Source organism: Mchenga conophoros, linkage group LG13 (assembly GCF_057382185.1).
Source record: "Mchenga conophoros isolate Kocher_MC1m ecotype Shallow Benthic linkage group LG13, M_conophoros_male_GT1.1, whole genome shotgun sequence".
Taxonomy (NCBI): domain Eukaryota; kingdom Metazoa; phylum Chordata; class Actinopteri; order Cichliformes; family Cichlidae; genus Mchenga; species Mchenga conophoros.
In genome coordinates, this window is record NC_140538.1 from 21,747,910 (window position 1) to 21,774,859 (window position 26,950).

A 26,950-nucleotide genomic window follows, 5' to 3' on the forward strand; every position below is an offset into this window, starting at 1 on the left:
TTGTTGCCACTTCGACACCATGCTGCTTCGGACTGTTGTCCTGCTCCTCCTCTGCCTGTCCACAGGGACGTGTGCCACTTTAGGCTACTACCAGACTGACGCAAAGGAGGACGGAGGCCCTGCTGCTGAGTCAGTTGTCGCTGCCGAAGATGCCTCTGTTGACGTAGCCAAAGAAGGTGTCACTGCTGTTGAAGTAGGTGATTCATCTTCAGCTGAGGCAAACGCAGGTAACAGCGTTTTTGGTGACAAACCGCTGCGTGAAATAGGTGTGAAGGGTTGCCAATCAGGTGACAAACATGAAGAAGATGTCCAGGTGGTAGCAGAAGGTGCTACAGTCAAAGAATCAGTGCCAGGCAGTGATGGGCCTCCTGGAGACAGCCCTGCTCTGAAAGCTTTTACTAAAGAAGCTAAGAGCCTGGAACAACCTTCTTCTGGGGAAGAGGCGAATGAGATCAGACCAGTTCAGACAAACAAGTCCCAGAAAACAGCACAGGAACAAGAAGACAGCAGCTGGGGCCTCAACTCTATTAGAAATAATTTCCAGACTGCGCACGGATACTTCGACTCCCTGGTGGAACTGGTCGGTGGACACAATGGTGTTTGTGAGTACCGCTGCAGAAGATATGGTAAGAATCCATCTTAAAATTCTCTGTTCAAGTTCACCGGTCTTTAAGGGATTTTGAGAAGAGTTTTTACACATTGTTGTTTTTAGCTTCCCCCCAAAAAATGTTTCTGACCCTCAGCAGATTTTCAAATGATTACTGTGTTTTCCACTTCCAATATGCTTCCTTAACTAGATATTTTTTGGTTAGTTCAACTTTTAGATCCGATTCCACTGCTATCAATCAATCAATCAATCAATCAATCAATCAATCAATCAATCAATCTTTATTTATAAAGCACTTTTCATACAAAAAATGTAGCACAAAGTGCTTTACATAGTTAAAAGCAGCCCACTCCACCCTCCAACTCACTCCCCACACTCTCATTAACATAAATGATGTGAATACATACATATCTTCCCCCCCCCCCCCCCCCCCCCGCCCACCCACACGCACACTTAATGTAGAGTAAAAATTGGGCTGGGTTCACATGAGCCAAGTGAGGAAACACTATAACAGGGAGCTGTCTGCACCAAGAGCCGGTCACAGACCGCAGCCTCCAGGCACACAGCAGGAGGGAGGCAAAGGAGCCCCCCAGCCAGGCTGAGAGGACCCCCAGAGACCCAGCAGCCACGGTCAATCACAGCCCCGGTGCAGAGAGCCCCCTCCGAGGAAACACTGGAGATATGCCACAATAGGCTATATACAGGGTAAAATGATAAAATAAATAAGAACGGGTTACAATATAAATATAAATATAAATAGAGTAAGAAGATTAAAAAATGGATAAGAATAAAATCAATAAATATTAGGTAAAGCCTGAATTAATAATAAAATAACAGGATAGAATAAATAAGCATAAAATAAATAAACGTTAAGTAAAAGCTAAATTAAAAAGGTGGGTCTTGAGCCTGTTCTTAAAAACATGTACGTTCTCTGCGGCCCTGAGCTCCTCCGGCAGGCTGTTCCACAGACGAGGACCATACCACTGAAACGCTGCCTCTCTGTGAGTATGTGTCCTGACTTTAGGGACAATCAAAAGGCCAGTACCAGAGGACCTCAGGGGCCGCGAGGGTTCATATGGTAAAAGCAGATCTGAGAGATAAGAAGGCCCAAGACCATTAAGACATTTAAAAACCAATAAAAGAACTTTAAAATCGATCCTGAAACACACGGGGAGCCAATGCAGCAATTCTAAAACCGGTGTAATGTGGGCCCGCCCTCTGGTCTTCGTCAGCACACGAGCTGCAGAGTTTTGTAAAAGTTGTAAAGTTGAAATATTCTTCTTAGGAAGACCAGAGAGCAGGGCATTACAGTAATCAATGCGACTGGTAATAAAAGCATGCATCAGCATCTCTGTGTTGGCCTGAGAGAGAATAGGGCGGACTCTGGCTATATTTTTTAGATGATAAAATCCAATTTTGGTCACATGTTTAATATGTGGGATAAAACCAAGCTCAGAGTCAAAAATAACACCCAGGTTTTTCACTTGTAGCGAAGGACATAGTGAAAATGCCTCTAATTTAGACAAGAGTTTCTCTCTCTGAGCCTCAGGACTGACGATCAGGGCTAAAGTACTTCTTTATTGATCCAAGATAACATGCCTGGGCCTCAGGCTTCTTATACCGAAACCTGAATGCATCTGTTTATCAGTGGGAGTTTAGCTTTCCCTCGTCTCAATCATCCATATACATGTTCTCAAACAGAAGGTATATCTTATCTGTGAAATGATACACACCTGAGGATGAACAGGAGCAACTCATGAAATTTGTTTGCTAACGCAGTCAAGTTCAAGACCTAAATGAAGCTTCCATGTTTTCTCAGGAGAACTTCCTCAACCTCGTCCTGGCTTCCAGCTCTCAGAGCCCAACGGCTGCAGCACCTCTCTGGTGGGATTCCAGGTGAATGCTGCTGTAGGTTGCCTGTTCATAGCACCAACAGCTTTCAAAGCAATATCATTAACAACCTTAATGGCTGTAAAAGCCACATGTTCGGTTTGAGCAGACTGTGCTGACACAATCTATCTCTGACAGCTTGACCTGGGGATCCCTGCTATGACAAAGTGCTGCAACCAGCTTGACATGTGCTACGAAAACTGCGGTACGAGCAAGTACGACTGTGACTCCAGGTTTCGCTCGTGCCTGCATGGCATCTGCTCTGACCTTAAGAAGAGTCTGGGGTTTGTTTCGAAAGTGCAAGGTGAGATATTTAACTTTCCCCTCTTCCTGCCTGTGCATAGCCACAAGTTGTCAAAGAAGAAAAAATAAATTAATCAGCGTCCCTCCTCTCTCATATTTTTTTCTCCTAGCCTGTGAATCGATGGCAGACGCTCTCTACAACACAGTTTGGACTCTTGGTTGCAGACCTTACATGAACAGCCAGAGGGCAGCGTGTGTCTGCGAGGGAGAGGAGAGGGATGAACTGTGACACAGAACACTATGGACATCATCTGTGTGCTTTTGAAGACAACTAACAGAGTCATATTTTCACACGCATAGCGTGCATTTATAGGCTTCTTTTTTTTTTCCTTCATAGACGAGATGCCTCACAAGAGCCCTCTCAAGATTCAGAGGCCAGAGATTGAAAAAGACATAAAAGAGGAATTTAAGTGAACAATTTCTTTGGATTTATTCACAATTGTTCGTGCATATTCACTCGCCATGCTCCTCATTTTAGGCCAATTGACTCTATGACTCCATTACCATAAATTACTTGATGACTCCAAACAAAGTGTGTGACGGGAAGATAGAAAGGATACTGTCACCGGATTAATTTCCTCTAGACAGAAAGACACCAGATAATTACTGTGGTGCTCAAGGCTCCTTGTGTGCTGCTATCTTAAATTTGTCAAGCTGCTCAAACCTTAAGTCAGTGTCATGTAAATCTAATGCCTACTATGTTAATGCTTGATGTAAGTTATTTGCCAGTTATTTGTTATGTTTATGAATACATTAAAGACTAATTGCAGCTAAACTGACACGATTAACTCCAGATTAATTGTCGGAGTGATGAAGCTTATGCATAATTTCCAGACGCGGGGTTCTGATATTTCTTTCCCAGCACACTGTGATGTGTGGCGTGCTCCTCATCGATTACACCAAGCAAATGAGTCAGAACGCATCTTATAGATGTTTTAGATGGGGTGGGGGGTTTTTTAAGTTGGAGATGGGGTGAGAAATAAACCACTTCCATAAATCCACTAAGTCTCTAAGCTGTAATCAAGCCTGGGAAATGCCTGAAAGTGTGACCCAGAAAATCATCTCTCATGTTGTAGCTGTTATGAGTGATGTGTGGCGCCTTTCTCGCTTTTTAATCGAAATGTCATTCACTTTAAGGTCAGCATAATGTGCTGCAAGTCCAACAGACGCAAACTTGTTATGATGTGTTAATGAGAATAAAAGTTATCTCCAACAATATAAATAACAGCAGAAGGAGGATATACTGTATACACATATATACAGTGCGCTTGGCTTCTTTGTGTCTATGTCTACATTTATTTACTCTCCGGATTACCAGATCAACTGAACTGGACGATTCCTTTTTAAAGGGGTTCCATCATGCTTATGTCCATCTCTATATTTTTATTTTTGGACTCTACTAAAGCTGCTCAAAATTATCCTTATTCATCTTACAACTGGCCTTGGTGCCAATTGTCAGTTCAAGCTGTTTTAACTCCTCTTTCTTTAAACCATCTTTTTTCTGCTTGGCTTCTTCTCAAAAAAAAAAAAAAAAGGTGGGTGTAGAAGGTGGGTGAGGTTTTCTTATAGCCAGAGCTGGGTATCCCTTTCTTTGACATCTTACAAATTACAAGAGTACAAAACAAGTCTGAAACTGAATGTTCAGCACAGTCTAAGATCTGAGCTTTTGGCTCATAAGGATTACGTGCACAAACACTGAGACGCTGACTTTATTATCTCAAACTCTACGCATGTTTAATCTGGAAAAGCACCACTCAAATAGTGTACGAATGACAGAAAGTGAGAAAAACCATAAAGTGTTCACTTCAGTTTAAATGCAACTGTGCTGATTGTTTAATTTCATGGCTTTTTTGTTGATGTTTGTGTTGATAGCATTGTATAATTGCCATGATTAAGGCAGGATAATGATGGGGCCTGCGCTCAATGCGTGCTGCTCCTGAGGTTCATCCGTCTGAACCTCCCGTCGGACGCGTCCCCGACAGCGCTGAGCACAGCGGGAGTCTCCTGCCCGGCACACTAGCACCTGGCAGTGCAGGAACACTTGCTGTAAACAGAGGAAGCAAGCTTGTTTTGATATTTTGAGACTGCCTTCACAGTGTAAAGGATTCTTCTAATTCACATGGTCTATTAATACAGTCTTTGCAGTATAGAGCTATGCAGGCATAAGTCCACACACATTCGCCAGCTGGCTCCCAGCATGCTCCTTTTACTCACTCGGTTGTCCTTGCCAATGAACTTGAAGACGGGGACCTGGTAGTGCTTAGAGAGCTGGTCCTTTGACGAGTACTGTGTCATTGTTTCATCAGCAATACATCTGCGTAGGAAGCCAAAGAGAGAAACTAGAGTCACACATGCATCTTAATGCAATAAAAAGAGATCCATAAATGTTTCTAACAAGGCACTTCATTAAGAGATTAGATGCTTCAAGGTCCTGACAGCCTGCCGCATTTGTTGGCAAGCATGAATATAGATTTAGTGATGACCTATTGTGTCTGCAGAGGAAAACTGCATTCACTGGAAAAAAGCGTGTTTCATACATTTTAAAAATTTTGTTTCCATTTTTCTACCCAAAACTATGTGTTGTATTTTTTCTGAACTAGTCAGAGTACAAGACAGAGTGACATTTTTCAGCTGAAAGAGTGATTTCCGGTTGGATAACTGTTGAGCACCTGATGCCAAGAAGACCTTTATAAGACACAGCAGTGGGATCTCATACTGATGACATTTACTACAATAACTGGAACTCAATGCACTTCTATTGTTAGCAAGGCAGAAACGTCTTTTCTGATAAATAAATAAAGTAAAATCTGTTTGCGTGGCTATTTACACCAGACTGATTGTTTTGATTATTTCTTCAGACATCTATCTGTCTATCTGTCGCCTGCAAATGTAAAGACAATTTTTAATTTAAAGTAGATTATTGCATTATATCTTTGGCCAGTAGAGGGCTGCAAAACAGACAGTGATTAATTGAAGAAACAAATAAGGCACATAAATATATACATTATATATGAAATGAAATAACATGAAACCTACACTCACCCATCTCTGATGAGGTAGTACTTGAGGGCCTGGTCAGCTTTGGGCCCCGGTGTAGCAAAGCAGCTCTCCACCAGGGAAGAGAGACCATCCACTCTCTCCTTAGGCTCAACCCCAAAGAAGAGGGAGTCATGCAGGCGGAGCTGGGGTGGGGTGCGGTAGGCCTCTGAAAACTGGGCATCCTTAAAAAGCTCTAAGGAGAAAGTGAAGACCCCCTCACTGTGGCCCTCCAGCTCTAGGGCTGAGTTGCGCTGGCTTGCCTGGTATCCGTCTGAAACCTGATATTCCCTGGGGAACTCACAGGTAACTGGGAGCACCAACTTGCCGGTGCGGACTATTAAGTCCCCGCTGCTTCCTGGGCTGCTCCTTGGGAGACCTGTCACCAGGTTGGTCCCTACAATCTTATTAGCTGTCACCTGAGAGCGAACATTTATATTACATTAATGGGTTTTTCAGTTAGTAACAAGCTTGAGCAACCCATATTAAAGTGCACTGCTCATTTTTCAAAGCCTTCGGCTTACATATTTAACCCAGGGCACATTCTATCAAAAATTCCACCCCAGTTCCTCTGACCTCAACTACTGTGCCACATGTCTTGAGGCTGAAGTTGAGGTTGATGTGTGTGCCATTGGAGACACCCCGACAAGATGAGTTGGAGAGAAAGAGCTCCAGGCCGCCTACAAGGTCCTTAGGAACTGATACTGTAATAGAGCTGGAATCACACTGGACAGGAACTGCAGAGGGGGGAGTCAAAGATATCACAGATTCTTTATAACACTATAAAACAGAAATCGCCAACTATTACATGGATAAAACAACAAAAAGCTGCTTAAAATGATCTCACAGTTGTGTGATCATTATACAACAACATATGCCACATCACACAGTATGATGCCCTGTGGCGAGAAGTAATGATACAGAAACCAGTAAAAGCAAGCTGCCGAGTTCTATCAGCAGAAAAACAAGGAGCAACTACAGGAGCCAGGATGAGCCATCGAACTACTGACCTTCCAATACGTAGACGACCAGCTCTATCTCCTGAGCCACAGCCGCCCCAAGACACTGCTTCATTCTACCACTAGTGGCCGCTTAACTTTTCTAAGTAGTTTCTACTGATTTATCACTTTCTTGCTGGAAATTTCTGAACATGTGATGCCGTGCTGTTGTTTTTTATGTGTTGCGCAAGGAAAAGAAACAAATTGTCAGTTTTGGCAATTACATCTTATTTCCATAAACAAAGTATTGCTGGCTCCAGCTCCCCCACTGTGAATATCAGCATCATTCCTTTTATGTTTTGGCAAACTGTTGTTCAAGGGATTTAAATCCAAAAGCCTTGATTTTGTTTGTACTCTTTTGACAACATTAGTGCTTGATCACTGAGAAATAAATCAAGAATAAAGTAATGTTTACAGGTGAATGTTTTTGCATTCTGACTTAAAAGAACATTTTTTTTCTTGATTTATTATCTAGTGAACTGTTAATCAAAAACTTAATCTGCTCAATAAACCATAATAAAAATGTTTTTTTCTTTGGAGTCTTCTTTCATAAATGACAAAAAAACAAAAAAAACAAACAGACAACAGACAATTTTTCTTGATTCTCAAAAAAGGCTCTCTAGAAAAGGCCAATCATGTTATTCTCTTCAAATATGATTATAGGTCGTCCCTGACAACAGTAATAATAAACCTGAAGAAATGCACTCACCTCATATCTCTGCTGAAAAATCAGATGAGATAAATCCAAACATTTATCTTCACGGCTGCTTCTTTTTTTGCCCGATTGATTACCTATCACTGATATCTACCTTTTTTTCTCACTTACACACCCACCTTGACACGTGCGCTTGTCCTCTCCCAGCTCCAGCCCTCTGGGACAGTGGCACTGATAGGAGTCCAGCAGAGCGGAGCAGCCATGACTGCAGCCTCCATTGTTAACATGACAGCCTGCTATCTCTTCAACACAGAGAACAGGAGAGTATTTGGAGGTGTGTGTGTGTGTGTCCAGTTTACTCATCTCTGTACAACAAATACACATAAGTGCACGCCTGTGCTTGTACCTCTACAGGTGCGTCCATCCTCATCCAGCACACGGCCTCGTCCGCACTCACAGCGCCAAGAGCCTTTGGTGTTCACGCATACCTCTGCACAGCCACCGTTGCCCTGATCGCATTCGTTCACATCTGAGCACACACACACAGGTTCAGATATTAATATCAGATGAGTTTCGTTTTAAATAACTGAGCAGCAGATGGGTAGAGTGGAGTGTATCACCTTGAGGCCATCCACTTAGGAATGATACATCAACTTTAAAGGACTTTAAACCTGCATTTATAATCCTGAGAGGCCCAGTAAAGAAATAATGATGGATGAAATAAAAGTGTGCGGTGAAACAAAAGTGAGAGTGCAAAAGAGCGAAGAAAGAGTGAGCCAAAATGAAGAAATGAGAACGTAATTACTGAGGTGAGGACTGGCAGATTTGGTAGATGGATGAATAATGAGATTATGGTAAATTTCAAACTGGCCAGGCTGCCCTAGCATGCCTGTCAACCATCATTAAGCCCCGGTATGCCACACACAAACACACACACGTACACCTGCAGATGCTCACCTTGAGCGTATACCATAAATCAGTATTTTAAAATGTTTGATTGCTTCTGTTGCTTTTTTAAATCAGGCTCTGCTCCTTAAAATAAAATAAGCTTTATTTTAATATTAATATTCTAAAGACGTTGTGATAGGCTCATTAAAAATAAGTAATGAACAGTGAAAATAGTTAAGAGAAAGATTACCAGTTGAACGATTTGGGGATATGAGTGAACCAACACACAAGACAAGACTTAAATATTAATATATTCATATTTGTATACTTTATACCTTGGTATACCAATCTCTTTGTGAATGAATGTCTTGTACAAATGATCGTGCTATAGGTGATATAAATACATAGAGCAGCAGTCGTCACCCTACTTGCCACTGGATATTACGTTGGGTAAATGAGGAATAACATAGGAACAGCTTAATTAGAAAATAAAACAGTTGCGTGAACCGACTGCAAATCCAGCTGGATTGATTTTTCTTGTTGTTTTCCACGAAACGTTTCCAGCCTATCTGTCTTCCGTGTTCCCTCGCTTATCTCTGTCTGTTGCACAACTTATCTGTCTCCTCCACTTCCTCCCTCTCTGCATGTCTCACCCAGGCATGTTTGTCCGTCTGGTCCCAGGACATTTCCAGGGGCGCAGCGGCAGTCAGACTGCGGACACGTGGGACCCGTGCAGTCGGCCTCGTCGCAAATATCGTAGAAATCTTTGCAACACACAAAAACAACAAAGTCAGGCTACTGAAAAAAGCATCTCACGAACCAACAGATGTCACATCCGATGTGCTCACTCACGGCCACAGTACACATGGAAGCAGACTGACGGCCTTGGCAGGCGGTACACAAAGTATCCTCCAGGACAGGCCTTCACATCCACGCTGGCGTTCCACTGGCAGCAGTTGTTGCTGAAGCTGGCGCAGACAGGCAGGGTGATGATGCCCTCATGGAGCTTTGGGTGGCTGCCATTGAGCCAAATGGGGGCGTGTGTGCCACAGTGATTCTCGGAGATGCAGAAGGTGGGCATGGCATCCCCGGCCATGCCTGTGAAGCGATACCATTCACCGGAGACGTGGCTGTCACACAGGGGCACACCAGCTGACTGGTTGACGTGGTAGTCTGTGTTCCTCCACGGTTCGTTCAAGCTGATGTACGCAGAGCAGGGGTCCAAGACTGAGGCGGGGTGGTGGGAAGGGAGAAAATAAGCACCACATGATTAGATCCTTAAAAAGTAAGATAAATGTGTTTAATATAAATCATTTAAACTGTAAATGATGAATCATTGAGAAAGAAGTTTGGCATATAAAGGCTCAGAAAGAGGCTTTGGTGCGCGCTCTATTGTATATTTGAATTCAAGTTAACACCATTAGGTACTTTGCCCACTTGACCATTTGTTACCATGAAAGCTTTGGATTGGCCAGATAGATGGAAACAGCTTAATTGGACTAAAAGCCAACAAGCTGTCCTCAAAGGCCTCTTTAGCCAATGAGTTCTGTCAGTGGTGACTCTTTTCACTACTGCCAGCAGAATCAAGAGAGAGCGACTGAACAGGGAGAATAAACAAAGTGCAGGAAAAACGATCAATAGTATTTCCCTTCTTCATGCCCTTTTTAACAGTGTAATTAAGGGGCAGACATAAAACAAAAGGTGACAGCATGAGGGAGTGGGCAATGAGAGGAAAAGAAGGGTTTAACAGACAGTATTCGCAGGGCTGAATAAGCAGACAGATCATGGAAGTGCTTTGTGTGTGACACCTGACAGAACGAAGCTCACCAGAGACGTGAAGGCAAACACATACAGTACAGTGCAGACTGTGCTATTTGTCTAATTTTGTGACTATATAGGCCTCCGCCAACTAATGGACAGTACATCTTGTCACCACGCTGCTCAAGTAAAAGCAGACAGATCAATCCGCAGTCTGAGTCTTCTGACAGCATTAATGGCCATTTCTGAGAGACGTACGACTGACCAAATGTGCCCGGCTCCAACAGCACAGAAGGGGCAAAGGACATAGCTGACTCATGCGGATGTATGCTAATGGGAGCATTAAATCTTCCAGATGGGGCATGAATAACTTAATAAGGCTTTGGGGAGAATATGGAGCCATGTCTGACCTGATCTTGTCTGTACAAATGAAGATGAAGAGCAACAGTGCACAAACTTACTCTCTTTCATATCACTTTTTTTTTTGTTAAAGGTTACAGCTAGTGATATTTTATTAATGTGGACAAAACAAGAATGACCTGATCACTCTAACAACTTCTTGTGTGGCCAAAGCCCGACATTGTTTATTGCTCTGTGCCTGGTTTTCCAGTAACACTGCTAATCTGCTTAAAAACTCACCAGAGCATTAAATGTGTATAAATCCACATAGTACCCAAAAACTGCACTTATCTGAGATTTTCTTTAGATTTATGTAAAAACTACAGTAATGCTTTTGGCAGCTTGACCATTAAATTTCACGTTGCTTTTAATCACAGTAAAAACGTTTTTATAGTAGACATACCTGCTTATTTTGGACGTAAGTATAAAAAATTGCATAATCCACTTACCTACACCTGCAACTGCAAGAATCTCCAGCGCCAGACCGGTAATTACCAAAAAAATCATGATCTGCTTTCTCGCTGTTGGTTAGAAGATCCAAGCTCAAGCCTGAGTGTGTTTGTGTATGTGCGGCACTTCTGATTCATCTTTTTGAGGAAGTCTGTTTTTAATAGTCACCTCTTATCTTTGTCAAATTGTCATGTCCCTCTCTCACCTTGAATCCCTGACCTTCTGCTCCCCAAATCCAGTAACAGGACCATCCTCCCATTGTTTCCATCAGAAAACTATTTTTACACTGCACATGCCTTTAAAATATCCAACACATGTTTTCTGACTGGAGCTTGAGACACGTCTGTCCTTCCTTTCTTCCTGATTTAAAGCTCGTTGAAAAAACGAGTGATGATCTAATCTCGGTTTAACCAATCTGATTAAACTGCTTAGCGTCGCGCTGAAGCATCTTTCACTTCAAGATGGTGACGGCGAGGTTTGCACACTCAAATTTTAGCGCAGCAAGACCTTTGATGAGGACAAACTGATCCAGCAGAGTCGACGTGTGCTCGTAGGTTTTTCAGGCCGCCAGCGGAGGTATCTACAGCTTTGCCCTTTTCATTTAAAACCTGCAGAAGCCAACCTGAGGCTTGCAGTTTTTGTGTCTCATTATGTAATTAAGTCAGTGGAGACATTAATCCATGAGGTAGTTAGAAGAAATGAGTCAGAACACTTAGCTCTGTAAGTAAGATGTCGTTAGTCCTCCTGGCTGCAAGTCTCTGGGGAACAAATAGACTGAATCAGCATTGTATTTTAGAACAGTGCAGGAGTTTCATAAATTATATGTTTATATGTATTATAAAACCTTATTTGCTCCTTTATGTAATGCTCTTAATTTTTCCTATTTAAAGGCCAGATTTTTAGGCTTATATGTGGACAACTGAGTCATAATCTGAATAAGTTACTATAGTTTGACTTCTTCATGACTTTGCTTAAAAGGATTGCTTTTGCCTTAAGGATCAATGCTTTCTTTTAGGCTTGATTTTTAATATTATGGCGTTAAAGAGGGTGACATGATGGTGGTTAGCACGGTCATTTCACAGCAAGAAGGTCCGGGGCTCAACTCCAGGCTGGGCTTTCTATGTTGAGTTTGAATTTTCTCCCCGTTTGTGTAATTCTTTCAAGGTACATTGGCTTCTTCCCACAGTCCAAAGACATGCATGACGTTAGGTTAACTGGCGATTCTAAATTCACCGTAGGATGGATGAAGCAAGCTGAGTAACTGATGATGAATGGATGAACTCCATCCATGGATGCAGATGAGGAGATTGGTGACTCGTCGAGGGTGTACCCTCCCTCTTACCCTATGACAGTTGGGATAGTCTCAAAACCTCCCTACGACTGTAAAACGAATAAGCAGAAGATGATGATAAGGAACCACACACCTCTGTGAGTTGGTCAGTTTTGTTAAAGCTGCACTGCCGGATCCAGTTCCTGACACTAAATCCCATTTATGATCCTTTAGCTGAGATTGACCTGTTGGATTTTTAACTAAATGAGCAGCTAGGTACTAACCAGAAAGGTCATGAAGATTAGAGATCACATTTAGTTTGCTCTCAAGACAATTGTGACAGCTCTAATGATTCATTTGGATGAATTTTTTTTCTTATCAAGATGTTTTGCAAAACTATTGAGACCATGACCTTAGCTGTATTTTACTTGTGAGCAGACAGGAAGTTATATGTCAAATGTCAACAACTGACCTCACACTCACATTGGTCACTGTGAGTGTTTTACTGCTGTCATTAGCATTTAGCTTAAAGCAGTGATGCACCCAAGTGTAACCACACAGCGATATGGCTCATGGCTTTTCTCGGGTTATTCAAGGGAAATGATTCCTTTTCTGCTCTAATGATCAAAATAAGATTGAAAAAGCACCAAAAATAAAAACAAGAGTGTGTTGATTCTCAGATCTATCTCATAGGATGTCCTGTGCAGGAAGGGCTGAAGGCCAAGGAAAGTCTGGGGAAGTCATCGAGACCTTGGAAAGCTTCTTGTAAACATCGGCAGCGTTACACATTAATCACAAATTTCAACCGGACCACTGGTTCCAAAAACTGGATAAGGATTTTATTGATAATTGAATTACATTTCTCTTTTATACATATTTCATAAATGATACAGGATTTTACATTTTCTTTCCTTTTTTTTCCTTTTGTTTTTTTTTTTTTTTGCCAACATTACAGCATCATGTCAACAGGAGAAAAGAAAAAGTAAATAAGAGGTCAGAATGAAGTACGAGATCATTTTCAACCCAATAATCTGCTTCATTCTTCAGGCATTTTAAACAAATCTTATTGTAAGTGCTCACACCCACGCAACAAAGAAACAAAACAAGAAATTCAGAACATAACAAATTCAAAACATTGTAATAATGTGACTTTGGAGAAGAAAAAAGGCTGGGGGTTGATGAAAAAGAATAACAGGAGGGATACGAACCGGAGATAGCCCCCAATAAGCTAAGAAAATGCACCTGCCACTTTTACTTTGGACTCCAAGACGAGAGGTCATAAAACCTCTTTTATAGGTGGCTTTTTTTCCATTTATTGGGGAGCTGAGGGAAGGGATTTAAGGGAGTAAACAAGGCGAAGATGGGCTTTGAGCATTTGGTTGGCCTGGATTTAAATCAGATTTGGCAGGGCAGATTCTAAAGACGCAACCCCGCCCCGCTGCCCTTTATAACTAGGAATCTCTACACACAACGTTCTTAAATTATCTTTGCAGTTATTTTGATAAATCATCGTTTTTTTATTATTTTTTTAACATATTTCCCATGTAAACATACATTCATGCAACACCCTCTTTAGAATAAAGTTTCCCTATATTTGATATATTGTTTTAAAAAAAAAGGCAATAAACGGTGGATGGCATGAAAAAAGAAAAAGGAGGCTGTGACGATGATGATGATGATGATGGAGTTGTTGTGTAGAAACAGCAGAGGGGAGGACTCACCTTCTGCAGAACATCTCCAAGGAAACACCATTTTCTCTCTCTGTGTGTGTGTGTGTGTGTGTGTGTGTTCAGGACAGACAAATTTAAAGCTGATGACGGCCGTAAAACGGGATGAGAGCCAAATTGATTTTTAGCGCTATTGACAAGCGGCAATTAGGAGCAAAGGACTCATGAATATGGTGATGTGCACTTTTGCTCTCTGTGCACTAGACATGCAGGTTCAAACAAACACTCATGTACACAGACACACACACAGCAAAAAATTGATTTCCACTTCCACAGAGTGAAATTTAACCCTTCTTTGTGGGAAAAAAAAAAAAAGACAGATTAACTTTCTCTTCTTATAGTTTTTCCTATCATGTATCATGTTGCCGTTCACCAAATTGCTACATTGTCAAAAAAGTTTAAATAATTAATGATCCAAAAGGCACCTTTTCCCTGGGAGGTAAAACACACACACACACACACACACACACACACACACACACACACACACACACACACACACACACACACACGGTAACAGTTTCGACTAAAAATCCTGCCTTGAGATCTGCAGGTCTAACCTTTGATTTGACCCTAAAATCATGCATTTTAATATAAAATCTGTATTTTAACACAAGCATCTCATCAGTAGGATTTTGCCAACTGTTCACACACAGGCACAGGATGATCTGGAGCTGAAGTCCACGTGTGCCTCCCCTCTGCAGAAGTGAAGATAACTGGCTTTGAGAAGCTATAGAGATGATTATGGGGGGAAGAAAAGGCCACCAATCCTCGGCCTGAACATAAATTTATATGTGAACCTGGCAAAGGTTTATTCCATGACCATCCCCCCTAAATAAAAATGGACAACATAAATATATGGCTTGTACAACCTCTGAATAAGACTTCAGCTTGATGTGGATGACTCTTTAGCAAATGTGCAAAAGAAAGGTGTCCAATTAAGTACAAAATTGCAATAATGCTCCTACACATTCACAGATTTCTACTGAGGGCATACCACAGCATGCAGTCTACCCCGCCTTGCCATCAAGGGAGCAGGGAGGGAGGGGCATTACAGCAGCAGTGGGAGGAGAACACTCTGGATTTGTTTCTGAATGAGAAAACCTCTATGACTTCAATGCCATGACACTTGTTTTGTTGTTGGATTGAGCTTTTATTTTGTGATTTCATTTGGTAAGAGAAAGAAAAAAAAACACAAGATGGCAAGACAATGGTTACTGAGCTGCGGGGAGTTTACTAAAAACCTCTAGCTATTAAGAAAGTTTTTGTAGAAGCCAGCTCATCAAGTGTATTACCATGCTTGTAAGTTTGTCTGAGGCAATGATCGGTAAAGATTTCAACCTTGCCATTATGTTAAGCGTTTCTACAGCAATTGCTGCATTCAGATAATTAAAGAAGTCAAACAGCACCCTTGTATTTGGATTCCCCCCAATCCCCTTGGCAGCCATGCAGACGAGCCTTACATCCACCTTGAATGCTGTTATTGTGGCACATACAGTGTGCATTTGCCATGAAAATGCATAAAAACTAGCTTTATGTATGTACTGCATATAGGGCGATGCTTTTTGTGTGTGTGCGTATGCGACTAAGTGTGTGTTGGACTGTTAGTGGGCTTCCTTCATGGCAGGAGATCTTTATAGAGGGTGTAAGATGAGCTGTTTGATGCCAAAAAAAAGAAGAAAAAAAAAAGAGGTTTGTTGTATGAGAGCTCCTCCCCCCACTGAAAAAACTAGCCTCTGGTCATCTGGTTTATTTGATTGTATACATATATATTCATATTTTTCCATAACAAATATACTATGGCTTTCAAAATAAAAAGTGCCAAAATATTTTTATCATTTTTTTTTCTTTTTGTTTTTTCGTTTTTTTGGAATAAAAGAACACACAGTGATGTTGTTGTCGGTAGTACTGTCATACTTGCGCAGGCTGGGCCGCTACAGGGCGTTAAAACAGGAAGAGGATATGAGGCGTTTTCAATCCTGCATCCTGCGAGTGGAGACGGACTCCTGACGAAGGAAGGTCAATCTGTGACAGCTGTCCGTCGCCTGGAGGAGGCGCGGCTCCGAGAGGGAGAGGCAGCAGGAGTCGGCCACAGGAAAAACGAAGGTCTTCCCAATGGTGTGACTGCGGTCGGGATTTCTTGTAAACGTGTCCTCGCAGCCTGCCCCGTCCAAGAGGAGGCGTGTGTGTTGACAGTTTGACCACTAGAGATAGAAGGACTGCGCCGCCGTGGTAACCCGCAGGGCAGCCAAGGTCAGTGTCCCAAGGTAGCCTGAAAGTCCTGCCAACACACACAGACACACACACAGCTGCCCCCGCTGCGTGTTCCTTGTCGTGGAGTGTTCTACAGGTGTAGTAATTCCCGTTTCATCCCTGGAGTTACCTGCCGGCTGTCCCTCTGGAGACTTGAGGCATATCCATTGTGGCCAATTTAATGCTATCGTCATCGTCTTCCTTTTCCATCATCCCCAGCATCCATCAGCTGTGAGACGTTTTCAGTTCTTGATGTTCTCACCATCCTGTTTTTTTCGCCTTTTAGCAGTTTTTGCTTGCAATTCCGACTCGAGGTTCCAGTCGGGAAAAGAAAAAGAAGAACCCAAAAAAGAAAAGGAAAAAAAAGGAGAAAAAAACCTCCGTCAGAGAATAAAGGGATGGGATTATCGGGTGCGGGAGGGATGCAGGGATAGGGGACTCTAAGAGAAATGGATGGGAAAGAGGGAGGAGGGAGTAGGACAGCAGAAGAGAAGAGGAAAAAAGTGGGTTGCAGGAGCTGAGCGAGGGGGAGGTCACTCTTCCCATCAATTTTTGCCGTCGGTGAGTTGCTGAATCGGGAGCTGGAGCTGGAGCGGGTCCCGTAGACGCTTCAGATCTAACTCCACCTGAAGAGGATGTAAAGTGAGAGAGGAAAATGAGGGAAGTGAAAATTCAAATAAATAAATAAAATGTGGCGGGGTGGTACAAATCCGCATGTATCCACTGGCACAACAAATCCGAGAGCTGAACTGCAAAATGCGTGAATCCCCAGTGCGACTGCAGCGCTGGTTTTACATTACAAAACACCCAGCTTTCAACCGAGCAACTATACCTCAGCGATATCATCCTTCAGCTTGTTGTACTTCTCAATGTCGAAGCGTGTCCTTTTCACCCCCTTGTGGAAGAACAGCAGATACTGCCTGTCTCTGGCATCGGGATAAACGTACTCCTGCAGGTTACAGAGACACGCAGTCAGAGCTGTGTGTAAGAGGACCCAGTTTATCAGAAACCTTCCATCTACTCATTTCTATAGGAGTGAGAAAGCCAACATCAAATTGGCTCCATGTCCTTGGATTTAAAAATTTATGGTAATTGTATAAACGCTGAACACATTTCTGAAGGGCGACGATGTCACCAGGCTTTAAAAAGTTTTTTAAAAATCCATTAAATTTCCCATGTGTGATGATTTCCTGGGTGGGTTCTTAACAGATTTTCGGCATAACTGGCCTACAATGAGTCACACTTTTTGGTACAGCGAAAGCACCCAAAACACAAGTGTGGAGACTAGAAAAAAGGCTTTCAATACGATAATATGAATAGATCGATTCTATTTCCATGCTTTTTGTCAGGCAACAGTGCACGGTTGTTAATTAACAAAACAAATCAGCAGGGAAAAGGAGTAAATCCACATATTTGATTAGGTTCTATCAAAGCTGAACTTTTTTCTATTATAAGTGACTTCAGTGGTTATCAGAATGTAAAAATATTTAACAGGAACACTGCCTGAATGCATATTACATCCGTTTGAGCTTGTCTTTGGATGGCATTTCCATAGATCGAGAAAAAAGAGAAACACATCCAAGGCACTCCATTCGCTTCATGCCTTCACTCTCATGATACAGGTTCTCAGATTTAATCCACTGCTTTGCAGCATTCAAACCATTATTAGGTTTGAATTATTAGGTATACAGATTTCTCCTGGTTTTCCACCAGTATGAATCTTCAAACATGGATGCTTAGATCATGTGATAACAAGGTGTAAACATGAAAGCTAAGGCCTTTACATCTTTATCCAAGTTTGAAGACTGTGGTCTTACCTGACGTGTTAGAACGAAGTAGGCATACATGGCCATTGCAGTGCCATAAGTGATGAAGTAGGTGACCGGCTCCATGATATCCCAGGAGTACTCCCACCAGGTTAGCCTGGCCAAGATACCAAACTGGGTTGCCATATACGCCATGCCACCCCACAACACCCAAGTGGTGCGTCGCTCTGCCTTCTTATTCAGCTCCTCCTTCACCTGCACAGGAGATAATACAGAAACCGCACATGCGTTCACAAGCGGAGCACATAAAACTATTTTCCATTAGGTCAGTAATTCCCTTCAGTACACAAGTAACAACTGAATAACAACATTTTAGTTATATTAGCCATGTCGTGTGAATTGTGACTGGGGTGATATGCTATACTAGTTACATAACAGCTTCTTGTCTCCCATGAAAAAATTTAATAAAAGCATGCAGGTCACTTAATTTCAAGTTCCCTGATGTTGTGGTGAAGGTTAATCGTCTTGTAGCAGCACAAATTTCAATATTACAGCACTCCAAAACACGTTAAGAGAGTTAGACCTTCTCTAGGGGGCGGAGTTGTGAGTTCAGGTCCTCCAGTCGTCCAATTAGCTCACGCTCTTTGCTAAGTTGGTGCTCGTCGATGCGCAGCGTGGTATAGAGCTGCTGCACCAGAAACTTGACATCGTTCAACTTTTCCGCCTCCTCGTGGGGCAACAGCTCTGAAGTTAAACACACAAATGCAAATAAATAAACAGGCTTCCCACATGCTGGCAATAAAATCCTGACTTCCTCTTATTGGTGACGCCCCCTAAGGCAGAATTCAGACAAGAATTTCAGGCTTCAGTGGTTGTGCTTCTTATTATGCTAAAGCACCTATCACCATGATCACTGCAACCCCCAAAACACCTGTCACACCCACAGTCGCAGCGGTACACGCCATGATTGAAATCTGCCTAACAACGAACAGCAGAGGCTTCGCCGGTTCTCACCTCTCCTCGGTGGCCGCACGAGGTGTGTGGTGTCGTTAATAACGAGCTTGAAATCATCCAGCAGCAGGATGTCTATTCCTGTGGAGGAGGCAACCCTCGCCCCATCTGAAGAGAAAGAGAAACAGGGAGAAAATAAGAGAGGGCTTACGCAACAAAAAGGTACTGGAACTAAAGGTTATGAGGTTTTGTTCACTTGTGTGTGTGAGCATACCCATAGAGTAGATGGCGACCCGGTCGATGCCTCTGTCCTCTGCCTGGAGCTGTTGGAGGAAAACTCCCACACAGTCGCTGAGAGGTTTGAGGGTGAACTGACAGCGCTCTCGTCTGGACGGCAAACTGACTGAGATCACCGGCAGCCCGTTCTGATACACCACCGTCACCTCTGTAGGGGTCGCGAGTAAGAAAACAGGGACGGGTCGAACGTCACAAAAGCAGTAATCTTGCACAACCTCAATGCCCAAAAAATTAGGATGCTGAGTAAAATGGAAGTACATACAGAATGCAATGATTTACAGTATGTGTGCAGTTTAGCATCATCTTGCTGAAGTAAACAACAACTTCCCCGGATTGGAGCACATGCTCCTCTAAAACCTGTGTATACCTTTGAGCATTCATAGTGCATTTCCAGATGCGCAAGCACTAACTCCCACATATCATCAGAAATGCAGGATGAATCTCTGCATGATATTATATACTGCAGATGATGAGATATCGCAATTTCACGCTGAGGAAAATTATTCTGAAATTTGTAGGTGCAGTTCTTTTAAGGACTCATTAACCTCTTCTGAGAAACTCAGCCTCTCTGAGATGCTCTTTTTATGCCCAATCATGTTACTGACCTGTTGCTAATTAGCTGAAGAATGCTCCTCCAGTTGTTTTTTTTAGTACTACTTACCTTTCATGGGTTTTGTTGCTCCCATTCGAAATTTTTTCAAGACATTTGATATGTTTCTATGACGTATTGTGAATAAAAATATGGTTTCATGAGATTTGCATCTTTGTCCCAACTCCTTTGGAACTGTGGTTATAAAATGAGGTTACAGAAAGGCTAAGAAGCGTTAATGAGAAGCAGGAGTCTAGTTATTCTTGGTTTACTTTGCATGGCTCACTACAAAACATCTAGATGATACCATCTGTGGCCTGATTGATATATTGGCATTAAACAGTTTGCCCAGCAAAGTAGTGGTATGGAGTCAGAGTTCTGATACTAAGTATCTAATTAACTTAAGTGCACTGCTATAAAACTTAAACAACTGGTCCAACACATGGACACAGAAACCTTGGAAAAAAAAGGTTATCTAACAAGAGCATTTTGTCTAACTGCTCACTGGACTGTGGTTCAGGGCGTCACAGTAGCCCTAACTGGGCGCATCACAACACTAAACATAAAACTCAGTGATCGTTCATTAAACGTTAACAGATCTTGCCATATTGGAACACTGGCTCCATTTAACTTATCCAATAAGACGCTGCAGTCAATGTAATTCATCAACAGTTATTTATTGGCTGAAATTATCTGGTACAAATTCGGAGGCAGTGTAGGGGTGGGTTCCCACAGACAGGATGCTTTGACTGGACGTGTGCATTGACCAAGTTGTGATTAGGAATGGTATTCGATAACTGGTTCCAATTAACGATCATTTCCAAGTTATTGTAAATGCATGCATCCAAGCTTGGTTGTAACCATCAACAATGACGGCATGTCAATGAAAATCTTTTTTTAATAAGATAGTAAAATAGTTGTACTGAGAGCTGCATTAATAATTGAGTCTATGCACATTGCTGTCAAAAAATTCTTATTACTCTCAGTACCTAATTTTTGGTTTAGCACATCTAATATTTGTCAGTAATCAACACAGGACTAATAGCTACTAAAAGACATACACTGCTCGCTGCGGTTTGCCAAAATAAGCCCTATTCAGGCCATCTGTTCTGGAGAATCGATACAGCCTTAACATTGCGAACCTGTTCCTCACAGGACTGCCGATGATTCTTTGAAGCCAACTATTGATGTTTCTTATTCCCACATAAAAGCCTGAAAGACTTCTAAATCATGCGCGTGTGGTGAGGCTGAATTAAAAGGCCTCGAGGTAAACACCGTAGTTTATTCATTCTTTGAAATTTTTTAACTTTTCATAGCCGAGAAAAAGATGGAATCACTTAGTGTACCTGGGACTGAGTTCAAGTTTAGGATTCTGTGCGTTTTCGGTGCCATCTGTACACCCTGCTTTTTTCTTCCATCACTTTTGTCCCAAACAGCTGAGCCCACGCTCGGCTCACTGGCACTCTCTGCTAATATAAGCCTGTAATATGGCTCTATTGGTCCATAACCAAACTACTGTTGTAATGAGCCTGTGCAGCTTATACCATTATCATGCTGAGTGGCCTCTAAAGACAGACACATGAATCAAGGCAGGGGGCTGCAAGCCCATAGGAGATATGATCCGAGCCTCCTTGTTGCTGCTGCACCCAAAAACCTCCGCCTCCTGCACAGGCCCACTGCAGTGAATCAGCAGATATCTGCCCAGGTCCACACCAAGAAATGAAGGACGCTCAGCTGGCACAGGCAGCGCCAGCCGGGCTTCTTTTCCAGGTGTCACGTTTAAAAGACACCAAAGGTTCAGACATTTCATTTTAAGACCGTTTCTTCATTACAGTGATACTTTGAAACGTTGCCCCGAGTGCCCCCCTCTGCCGCACACGTTCCCTTTGTCCTCGTTTATCCTGTCATCGCAGGAGCATTGTTAAAAGCGCAAAGACCCCGTGTCTATCTTTACTACAATCCTACAGCTATTAAGGCACGCTTTTAAATGAATTCAGCCTGTTCTGCAGTGCTGCTCCCTTTCTCTTCCACCCTCTGTTCACACTCTCCATCACTCCCGCCTCTCACACAGACAAGCAGATGCTACCCCGAGACTGAGTCCACATTAATGACTTCTGCCTGTTAACTCCAAATGAGCCTCTACTCTCCGATTGATGCAGAATTTCTCGCATTGTTGTTTGGGGTTTTCTCCTTCGTTTGAGAAAAAAAAAAAAAAAAAGGAAGGGAAACCTCTCATACAGCTACGAGTGCTGCATCTGGATTTTTGCTGGTGAGAGTGTCAAGTTAACGATGCAGTAGGAAGGGAATACTTACCCTCTGGAGCTGCAGAGGAACACAACAGTCTCTGGCCGTGCCATGAGGGGGCGCCCCTCCAAACCTGCAGATAGGAGGAGAAAGTGGACCAAACTCGTTACTTTTTGCCTTTTCACTGTTTGTTCTCACCTGGCATGCTTCTTTCACCCAGCCACAGCTGCTGCTGCTGTAGATCGGCGTGCAGCACCCAGCAATATGAAACTGCCCTAATCAATGCCACTTACTTCTCTAATTGTTTATTTCCGAGAGTGTTGTGTTACACAACAGGGACCGCTTTCCCATTTTCAAGAAATGCTCCCATTTGCAGACAAGAGCCACGCCCGAGTAGGACGAATTAACCGATTTAACTGCGGCTTTCTTGTCACAAAAATACTTCTGAGTGTTCATATGTTTCAAATTACTGGCGGGACATCATCCAGCCCAGGGCAAATGGCAGGCGGGCTGCTCTTCTCATTCTTAAAAAACAAAAACAACAAAACAAATGAACAGATGAAGATGAGACATCAGGAAAAAACAAAACCAAAAAAAACACCTCTGGGGACTCATAACTTCTGGATAAACCAATTGTGACTGTACCACAAAAATGCTCAGTTTTCTGCACTGTCCCTGACATCTGGGGCCCAGATCTGTGCAACTTTTAGGGTTGCATATAATTGTATACAATGTGTACAAGTATACAATGTACTGATGCGCTTAATCTGTGTACAACCGTTGTAACATCAGATCTACGATACACCCACACTCTCTGACCCTTACTGATCCAAACCACAACAGCAGAGCTTCAAAGCTCTCTCAACTGCACTGATAGTCACAGAGTGAAAAGATATCTCACAGGAGACGTGTATCTGTGCATCTGTGCATCTGTGTGCGTATACTTTCACTGCAAACAGATCCTTTCTAATTCTGTACAGCCGAGATAAACATGCTCCATTTACCAACATCATTTTTAATCCTGGACAAAAGCAAGACGGCAGCAAAAAGAAGTCAACGGTCCGGATAATAAAGCCTGATTTTATTATTAGTCAGCAACACAATTATCCCAGGTCTGTCTGCAATAAGGCTTTCCCACAGATTCTTTAAGTATTTACAAAGCTTTACACTGTTGTTCATGTTTGACACAGACGGCCTGTGTCAAAAGGTTTCCTGTGACTGACAGAAAATAAACTCGTATATAAAAATAATTCTGTGAGCAGTTGGGCCTCTTCAAAGGAAGCTGGCTGTAATCCGACCACCAAACTGAGACACAGAAACTCAAACCCAGGCTTGCTGTCAATCAGTGACTGGGACTGCCAATCAATCAAATGCACAGAATGATGTTGATCTGGATAAAGGATGGAGAAGGTGTGAGAGTAAATGCCAGCACTGCAGCACCTCCTCTCTCTGTGTGTGTGTGTGTGTGTGTGTGTGTGTGTGTGTGTGTGTGTGTGTGTGTGTGTGTGTGTGTGTCCTAAATGAGAATACCAATTGCCAAGCACCAAGTAGAGCCCAAACAGTGATTAGGTTTCTGATCAGATGACATGCTGAGAAAGGGCTTTTGGCTCATCTGGAATAACTGCACAGTCTGCAGAGAGCACTCCAGCACTGCTTTGCTCATTCATTAACTTCATGGAATAAACCTTTGCCAGGTTCACATATAAATTTATGTTCAGGCCGAGGATTGGTGGCCTTTTCTTCCCCAATCATCTCTATAGCTTCTCAAAGCCAGTTATCTTCACTTCTGCAGAGGGGAGGCACACGTGGACTTCAGCTCCAGATCATCCTGTGCCTGTGTGTGAACAGTTGGCAAAATCCTACTGATGAGATGCTTGTGTTAAAATACAGATTTTATATTAAAATGCATGATTTTAGGGTCAAATCAAAGGTTAGACCTGCAGATCTCAAGGCAGGATTTTTAGTCGAAACTGTTACCGTGTGTGTGTGTGTGTGTGTGTGTGTGTGTGTGTGTGTGTGTGTGTGTGTGTGTGTGTGTGTGTGTGTGTCCTAAATGAGAATACCAATTGCCAAGCACCAAGTAGAGCCCAAACAGCGATTAGGTTTCTGATCAGATGACATGCTGAGAAAGGGCTTTTGGCTCATCTGGAATAACTGCACAGTCTGCAGAGAGCACTCCAGCACTGCTTTGCTCATTCATTAACTTCAGCTATTCGAAAGCCAGGAAGATTTCACGGAGATACCCACAACAGCGTCATCACCAGCCCACGCACCCGCTGGCACAAAGCGCCATCACAAACATATGCAAATATGGCACGGGCACACGTGCACGTCGATCTGTGGAGTGACATGTATGCGTGGATATACCTCTGTGTGCTTGCAGGTGGCCGTGTGTGTGTGTGTGTGTGTGTGTGTGTGTGTGTGTGTGTGTCCAACCCGTCTGTTCACCAGCCTGTTTGTCAGCGGTAGTTGCAGTTGCAGCGACTGAGCAAAGCTCCCGCGCCTCCACTCCCCTCGGCACGCAGCCACTGAAACGCTGCCTGCAATATTTAACAGCGTAGCAGCAGTCAACAGCACAGCAACCTTGGAATCAATGTCACACACGGCGAAGGGAAAGGGGGAGAGACAAAGAAAAACGGGCTGAGGAGATGGGCAGACGGGCCACGAGAGAGGGGGAAAGAGGTGTGGAGAGACGGGGAGAATGAACGTGAGGATAAATGGAGGGGTGGCGGGGGAGCGATGGAGATAAATGGAGTCTGGAGTAAAAACGTGCGAGTCACAAGCGCGCTTGCGTTTCTGACCATGTGCTGCATACACTGTACCCTGCAGCAGACAGTCCCTCCCCACCCGAAACGTGACTGTGGAGTGTGTATGTTTGGCAGGGATGGCGGTAAGAAAGAGAAGGAAGACGAGGGAGGGAGGGAGACGGAGAGAGAAAAGCTATGAGTGAGAGGAGCACGAGAGGGGAGGGATGGGGGGAGTACTGCTGATCACTGCAGTAAAGGAATCCCTCGTCTAGAAAGGGGGGTTGCCCCTCGAATTCACCCTCCCTCCCTAACCGCCTCCATCTCTGTCCGACTCACACAGAATCGTGATGTGCAGGTTCTGATCTCCTTCAACTCTCATCAGCACCGTGCTCTATAACCACTGCTGCTTTTTACCACAGTCCATATGTGCACGTCTACATTTTGAGTGTACTAAATTCACAGCAAGCAAACAGAGACCCAGAAGATTACATAATAAATTCCTGTAGAAGATTAAAAAAAATGTTGATAACAGGAAACAGCTGTGTCTTTCCCAGCTCTCGTATTACACAGCAACAGTGAAGAGGCATGAAACCGATCTGCAGCGAAGATAAATCATCCTCACAGAGAACAACTTCACATACAAGCGCCAGGCTTCAGGATGGAGGAGGGCGGGTGCACGGGTTACTACATGCATCGCTGCTACATCGACATCATCCCTCCGCTATGTTAGTTGTGTTTAATTCCAGCAGCATAATGATGCTCTTGTTTTTAGTTCAGGTCAGGTGATGCATTTGGAGAAATTTGCAAGATTTATTAGCTTCCTCCTCCTCTGGCGCAGCTATACAAATTCATAAGCTGCTAGCAGAGCTGCTCTGAGGGTGGGTTCACACTACTCACTGATGGTTTTGTTCATGCCAGGGGGAAAAAAAAATTAAGAAACAGGGCTATTTTTAGTTTGATATAAAGAAATCTGGTTATGCTACATTTGGTAACCGACTACTGTGTACACAGCGTGCTACTTCTGTGGCAGTACTCGACATTTTTACCCACAGCCCCATCAGATGAACTCAGCTACTTCAACCCCGGTTGGAAAACCACAGCAGTAGCTTAGATGTGTGGGCAGCACTTCTTTTGTTTAAGCATTGCTATTGCAACTGAATCTAAACCCAAGATGACACTGCATTTTAAAAACCTCTTCATCCTTGCAAACACATCATTTTAACTCCAGACACACCGCGGGGAAATCACCGGCTCCCGAGCACGGCTGCAAAGTGTGCCTGTGTGAGCCTGCATGCAAATGTGTTACAGACACCGGCGCTGAGGAATAATGTTGGTGACATAATTCCCATTTCACGGTGCCCTTCTGGAGGAGTGGAAACCTCTGCCATTTATCTGCACAATGACTGCATCCATCTATGTGGTAATGTGCTGTCCTGGGTTGTGGCTACAGAGCAGATAACGTGGGCACATTCGTAGCACCCATGTTGATTCAGTATAAAGAATAGATTCATCCTGGGCTTCATTGAGCATACACACTGAAATGATCTTTTGTTTTGTTTTTTAATTTCATGCCTGCATATCAGACATGTTTAAATCCTTATTTATGTCCATTTCTACCAGTACAGAATCAGAACACACAGATCAATTTTGCAGTAATCATTCTATCATTCTGATAGACGAGAAGATCTGATTCCCGAGAAGCTGAAGTTTGTAGGAGGTCACTGCACAGTGCTGTGCAAGAGTCTTACGCCACTCCTTATTTCTTTATATTCTGTTAGAAAAACAGGAAAAAGATGCCGGGATTCACTGAAATGTGTAAGCATACAAGCTTGAAACTCTTACAAGCTTGAAAGTCAGCATTTGGTATGACCACCCTTACTTTTCAGCAGTCTGCACTCTCTTAGCAAAGCTTGCTTGTAATTTCTTTAAGTAGTCGTCATTAATAGTTCTCCAGGCTTCCTGGAGTACATTCAAAGGTCTTCTTTGGACTTTGGTTTCCTTTTGTTTCATTCCTTGGTGATGATGATCTAACACTGCTTAAAAAATGTTGAAGTCTAGGATCTGGACAGGCCAATCCAGGACCGACTGTCTTCCACCGATTGTGTTTTTCTTGGCAGTGTGT

At 43.0% G+C, this 26,950-nt stretch overlaps 3 protein-coding genes across 5 annotated transcripts in view; 1 reads left to right on the forward strand and 2 right to left on the reverse strand.

Moving 5' to 3' along the window:
• The first annotated feature begins 17 nt into the window (after positions 1–17).
• On the forward strand, positions 18–4,032 carry pla2g12b (phospholipase A2, group XIIB). Of its 2 annotated transcripts, none has more exons than XM_085297208.1 (4): positions 18–626; positions 2,427–2,515; positions 2,636–2,801; positions 2,911–4,032. In XM_085297208.1, the coding sequence occupies exons 1-4, from the start codon at positions 20–22 to the stop codon at positions 3,027–3,029; spliced, it is 981 nt and encodes a 326-aa protein (XP_085153334.1). In that variant the 5' UTR covers positions 18–19; the 3' UTR covers positions 3,030–4,032. The 2 variants fall into 2 exon arrangements, with proteins under 2 accessions (XP_085153334.1, XP_085153335.1); XM_085297209.1 differs by having other exon boundaries at positions 2,427–2,503.
• oit3 (oncoprotein induced transcript 3) lies at positions 3,552–11,113 on the reverse strand. The gene is made up of 9 exons (XM_085297202.1): positions 10,984–11,113; positions 9,230–9,604; positions 9,031–9,141; positions 7,896–8,018; positions 7,669–7,791; positions 6,413–6,573; positions 5,843–6,255; positions 5,015–5,114; positions 3,552–4,844 (listed from the first exon to the last, which is right to left on the reverse strand). Exons 1-9 carry the CDS (start codon positions 11,039–11,041, stop codon positions 4,692–4,694), a joined length of 1,617 nt encoding a protein of 538 aa, XP_085153328.1. The 5' UTR covers positions 11,042–11,113; the 3' UTR covers positions 3,552–4,691.
• A 1,958-nt stretch (positions 11,114–13,071) lies between these two features.
• Positions 13,072–26,950, reverse strand: part of mcu (mitochondrial calcium uniporter) — a 68,580-nt gene continuing 54,701 nt past the window's right edge. For both annotated transcript variants that reach the window (XM_085297207.1, XM_085297206.1), the window contains exons 3-9: positions 22,151–22,214; positions 19,226–19,396; positions 19,015–19,119; positions 18,584–18,744; positions 18,052–18,255; positions 17,067–17,183; positions 13,072–16,860 (exon numbers count right to left, since the gene is read on the reverse strand). In XM_085297207.1, coding sequence (XP_085153333.1) covers positions 16,780–16,860; positions 17,067–17,183; positions 18,052–18,255; positions 18,584–18,744; positions 19,015–19,119; positions 19,226–19,396; positions 22,151–22,214 — 903 coding nt within the window. In that variant the 3' untranslated portion in view covers positions 13,072–16,779. The remainder of the gene's footprint in view (positions 16,861–17,066; positions 17,184–18,051; positions 18,256–18,583; positions 18,745–19,014; positions 19,120–19,225; positions 19,397–22,150; positions 22,215–26,950) is intronic.

Bases quoted from the DNA above. Each gene is read 5' to 3' on its own strand.
- pla2g12b (XM_085297208.1), top strand. From the start codon at position 20: ATGCTGCTTCGGACTGTTGTCCTGCTCCTCCTCTGCCTGTCCACAGGG. The intron at 627-2,426 runs GTAAGAATCCAT...ATGTTTTCTCAG, and splicing joins GTACCGCTGCAGAAGATATG to GAGAACTTCCTCAACCTCGT. The intron at 2,802-2,910 runs GTGAGATATTTA...TTTTTCTCCTAG, and splicing joins GTTTGTTTCGAAAGTGCAAG to CCTGTGAATCGATGGCAGAC.
- oit3 (XM_085297202.1), bottom strand. From the start codon at position 11,041: ATGATTTTTTTGGTAATTACCGGTCTGGCGCTGGAGATTCTTGCAGTT. The intron at 8,019-9,030 runs GTGAGACATGCA...GTGTGTGCTCAG, and splicing joins AGACGGACAAACATGCCTGG to ATGTGAACGAATGCGATCAG. The intron at 5,115-5,842 runs GTGAGTGTAGGT...CTTCCTACGCAG, and splicing joins TACTACCTCATCAGAGATGG to ATGTATTGCTGATGAAACAA.